This window comes from Brachionichthys hirsutus, chromosome 16 (assembly GCF_040956055.1).
Source record: "Brachionichthys hirsutus isolate HB-005 chromosome 16, CSIRO-AGI_Bhir_v1, whole genome shotgun sequence".
NCBI lineage: Eukaryota > Metazoa > Chordata > Actinopteri > Lophiiformes > Brachionichthyidae > Brachionichthys > Brachionichthys hirsutus.
In genome coordinates, this window is record NC_090912.1 from 1,835,584 (window position 1) to 1,840,385 (window position 4,802).

Consider the following 4,802-nt stretch of genomic DNA (forward strand, 5'->3'; position numbering starts at 1 on the left):
TTAACAGCATGGACTCAACCATATGCACATTTACCTGAGGGGGGGGGGTACTATTCCTAAATGAACTCTAGAGGAGTTCATTTGTTTAATCACTTTAATATGCACTTATTAATTTGTGCTAAGTTATAGTTATTTTTGCTTTGATTACTTTAGGTGCTAATTTCCCTAAATTGGTTTATTTTGGCTTGTTGATTGTGTCACGCCCCCCTCTGGTGTTAATTGAGTTAGTCCTCCCCCCCTATTTAAGAAGCCTCTGCCCCAACCTCATCGGGTTGGGCCCAATTCATTTGTTTGCTCATGTGATAATTATTCTTAAAATTCATTAAATTAGAACATTCTCAACTTTTTAAACACTTTTCTCCACGACACATAACGAGTCAGGTGTTTTTAATACCCCGGAATCCGAGCTGAAGGTACAGACTCATTCCTCAAGTTAAAAAAACAAAACATTTATTGTCTCACTTCAAACGAAGACAGGTCGCGTCTGCAAAATGATATAAAAGACAACACAGAGCAGCAAGACAGCTGAGCGCACCCCCCCCCCCCCCCCATTTGACCGTGATAACACATGCCATCTCAATTCCCACATTCCTTGGCATCCGATCAAAATAGTTCCAGGTTTGGTTTGTAGTTTAAACGCTGGATTGTCCCAGGAGAGCAGGGGGGGGAGGGTGGGAGTCGGAAAGTGTGCTTTTGAAACAGAGGGATGGAAAGCAGCTCCCTAAATCTTTCATAAAACTCCAGGATTAAGAGCTCAGATGGGCGGAACTGTCCACTGTTACCGGGGCGACGCTGGTGTTGACCCAGCTATTAATACCCGGCAGGTGAGAACGGGGCGATGGGTCGGAACCGGTTCAAAGGGAAACCATGAAAGCATGTCCACGTTGGATTTGAAAGAAGACACTGAAGACGTGCGAGAGCAGCAGCTCACATTTTTATTTTTACAAATAATAATAAATACATCTCACATTTTAAATCCAGTCACACCAGTAGGCATTCCCAGTTAACCCAGTATCCGTCCCTCTATCAGATCACACGCGTTTATGAACTCCCAGTGAGGCAGATCCGATAATCCTCGACTAAGAACATCAACACACACACACACACACACCAGAGGGGGGGGTCGGAGCCCTTCCTTCCCTCTCGGACTGTCTTTCTTTCTTTCTTTCTTTCTTTCTTTCTTTCCTCCCTCCTCGTTTATCACTTTTCTCCTGCCTTTGCGCTTCATCTTCCGGTCTTGCGTCCTTGCGCGCGCACGCACCTTCACACACCTTGTACCGAGGAGTCTGCGAGAACACTTGCGTTTGCCTTGGGGGGTGGGGGGGGGGGGGGGCCTCACGCCTCCATTCCCAATATAACTGACCACCAAATGCCAACCAGGACGGGGCTGTGCTCACGAGAAAACCCGGGCTGGGCTAAAGCTCTGGACTCTAGAGGATTTCGGGCTCTATGTACACCACGTCGTGTCTTCCTCCCGACACGGCCTCATCTTCCTCTTCCTCTTCTGGCCTCCTCACCCTCTCTGGGCCTCCTGGGACACGGAGCGGCCCAGAGCTTTGGGCGCTTTGGAGAACTCCATGAGGGTCGGCTTGACCGGAGGGAGGTCTCTCGTGATTTCGTCCACGGTCCTCTTGCTGGGACAGACCCCGTCCGGGGTGGGGGAGGGCTGCAGGTCCTCCTCGGCGTGCGGGGCCCCGCGGCCGAACCTGACCCCCAGCTCCGCGGGGGTGAAGATGGGCAGGGGGAGAGTGCTTCTCCTCGGCAGCAGCTGATGCTCCCTCACCCCCGTGTCCACCGTGCCGATTCTGAGGACGCCAGACGGGCAGGTTTGGGTCAGGGGGCGGGCCTGCCACTGCCGGGACAGAGTCTCCCGGCGGGAGGTGTCCTTCAGGTTCATCGTCTGCCTGCGGGGCGAGAAAAAGAGCTTTGAAATCCAGACATGGTGAACGCCGAACCTTTGCCCGTCCTGTCCCTTACCTGTCCTCGGGGCGGGTCTTGAACCCGACGCTCCGCCAGTCGGCGCTGTAGCTCTCCCTCTGAGCCTCGTTCTGCTCCCGAACGGTGCAGGACAGCTCGGCTGCGACCACCACGCCGCTGCGCTTCTCCAGGACGGTACAGATGGACATCATCGGATCCGGTTCGAGTCTCCCCTGTGATTGGACCGCGCTGCGGTGCGTCTTTGTCTCTGAGCTTGACTCCGTCCCAGACTTTTATAGTCGTGCTGTTGCTATTCCTGATCCGTGTTGTCACTGGACAGTCAGCGTGTGCCGACACCTGACGCCAAATGCTCCACGTCTCGGGGGAGGGGGGGGGTTAGGGGTAGGGGGTAATTGGGCAGAAAATTCCCCGATTCTGAAATCTGTCAGCCAAACACTTTCCACTTCACCTGGTGTGTGTGTGTGTGTGTGTGTGTGTGTATTCACAGAGCAGCCAGAGCAAAGATCACAAGGATCCAGCGGGTTATTGATGTGGGGATAAAGGAGCACATTAAGGGGCGGAGCCTCGCAGTAGCAGCAAGGAGGGGGGGGAATCCATCACCTCAGGTCACTGGGTCCCTGTCTCTGACTCATTCACCACATCAGGTGCTGGTATCACCGGACGGCTGGGTCAGTGTCAGGAAGTCAATCAGTCCCCCCCCCCTCCCCAAACCCCCCCGGTCTGTAAACGTAATATTTCTTTCACTGGTGGTGATTAAATAAGAATGCAATCTGCTGACTCGGCGAGACAGTAAATCCGTGGCTGTTCTGAATGACTGGCAGATCTGGAGGGGGGGGGGCGTCATATTGATATTGTGACACCATGGCAACTGTGAAATGTCATTCCAGACATTTTTATCGTGCCTTCCTTCACTTTTCATCTTAATGGGAATAAGAACAGCCTGACGCTTTTTGGTTTTCCATTCACCTGCCAGGTCTCCAGGTGCCCCGGCCCCCGTCCCCCGTCCCCCCCCCCCCCCGTCACCTTGTGCACCTCCACGTGTTGTTTTTAGCTGAGTAATGCTACAGCAAAGGTGAACAGTGATGAGCTGAGAGCTGTCACCCCCCCCCCCCCCCCCCCACCCCCCACCGAGCCCCGGCCAGGAAGAGCTTTGCGTTGCGTAACAACGCTGCCACAGCTGCTGGGAAGTGGCATTTAAATGTTCTGCCACCGGGGGGGGGGCGGAACGCCGGGGCCGGTCACAGGGAGGTAAGGTAAAATATTCTGAGGGAGTTAATTCCACCGAGTCTGATAGTTCTTTTTTTTTGGAGGGGGGGGGGGGACTATTCGGGCCTCCGACACGGGTCAACCTGGCACCCTTTATACCAGGAGAACACCGAGAAGAATCGGAGGCCCGGTTGGGTTTCTGTTGATGCCTGCCTACAATCTGCGGCTCCAACAGAGTCAAGTGGTACCGGATTGTTGGGTTCTGGCCGGGTCGGTTCCGGTTCCGTGTCCAAACGCATTCCCTCTTACAAAGCAGAAGCAACAAGCAGCAGCAGCTGATCACCAAAACAGCGGCGCTATCAGGCTTTCAAGCCGGGCCAGCATGGGTCCCACCGGGGCGTTGGGACGCCAGACTGGGGCTGGGTTGGTGGATCTGAGAGGAGGCCGGCCAGTGGGGGGGGGGGGGGGGGGGGGACGTGACACCGAGTACACAGCAGGCTTCAGGCGTCGGCTTTATTTCATGAAGACAAACTGACACACACTTTAAAGGAAAGGAAAAAAACAGCCTCATGAGTCAAACTGCAAAAAAAATCAGGTAAAGAAACATTCCTATGGAACAAAGGTCTCGTTATTCAGAGCTGTTACCGATCATGTGATCGAATGAAGCGACAGAATTTTCAGGACATTTCGGGGATGCTACCGGGAACAGGAGATTGCATTTTGTTGGATCCCAGAAGAAATGTGTACAAATGACGAAATGTTGTGGAGGTTGAACTAATAGCTATGAGAATAGATCATTCTGATCTGAGAAAAGCGACTGAGAGAAACTAATCAGGCTGCAGGTTCTCCACAAGGGGGCGCCGTTCAAGCCGTGACCGTTAGTTCTTTTACACTTGTGATTTTACTTTGAAAGGAATATTCACACATTTTAGAGGTGACACCTGCTGAGGTGATTCTAATTTTATTTCTGTAACCATGTTTTGTTTTTGTTTTAAAGAGTGCTAGTTGTCGGTTAACAGCAGAAAACGCCTCGACGGCATCCATTTTATCACCTCCATCCATCCTGAGGAGAAATTTCTCTCCTGTCCATCGTGGACCCTCATACGGGGTGTCCGCTCCCTATATGACCGGTGCCAGAGCTTGGTCAGCACTGCCGGCAGTAAGTCGGACCTATTTCCAGCTGGTTGGACCAGGGCTGCCCTTTGTCACCGATTCTGTTCGTAACTTTCATGAACAGAATTTCTAGGTGCAGCCAGGGCGTTGAGGGGGTTCGGTTTGGTGACCTCAGGATTGGATCGCTGCTTTCTGCAGACGACGTGATCCTGTTGGCTTCATCAGGCCGTGCCCTCCAGCTCTCACTGGATCGGTTCGCAAGCCGCATGTGAAGCGGGATGAGAATCAGCACCTCTAAATCCGAGGCCATGGTACCTCGGGATGCCTCGTAGTTTCTGAAACATCCTTCTCTCCATCAATGTCTGTCTCTAAAGAGTCCAGCGATACATAAAACATCCTCAGCATTGGCTGGCAGATTCAAGCATGTTCATTGGTTGTCTCATGGTTGAATGAAGACATTAAGACATAAATGTCCTCTTCAGCTTGGTCCCGTCAGGGATCGCCATCGCCACTCGAAAAGAGATTCCTTTCATGACCTCTAACCA

At 52.5% G+C, this 4,802-nt stretch overlaps 1 protein-coding gene across 1 annotated transcript; it reads right to left on the minus strand.

The window, feature by feature from the left end:
* Window positions 1-915: 915 nt before the first annotated feature.
* Window positions 916-2,175, minus strand: tcap (titin-cap (telethonin)). The gene is made up of 2 exons (XM_068750044.1): window positions 1,978-2,175; window positions 916-1,904 (listed from the first exon to the last, which is right to left on the minus strand). The coding sequence occupies exons 1-2, from the start codon at window positions 2,127-2,129 to the stop codon at window positions 1,514-1,516; spliced, it is 543 nt and encodes a 180-aa protein (XP_068606145.1). The 5' UTR covers window positions 2,130-2,175; the 3' UTR covers window positions 916-1,513.
* Between the last annotated feature and the right edge of the window lie 2,627 nt (window positions 2,176-4,802).

Excerpts from the sequence above, each read along its gene's own strand:
- tcap (XM_068750044.1), bottom strand. The coding sequence starts at position 2,129 with ATGATGTCCATCTGTACCGTCCTGGAGAAGCGCAGCGGCGTGGTGGTC. Across the intron at positions 1,905-1,977 it reads AAGACCCGCCCCGAGGACAG|GCAGACGATGAACCTGAAGG; the intron begins GTAAGGGACAGG and ends CTCGCCCCGCAG.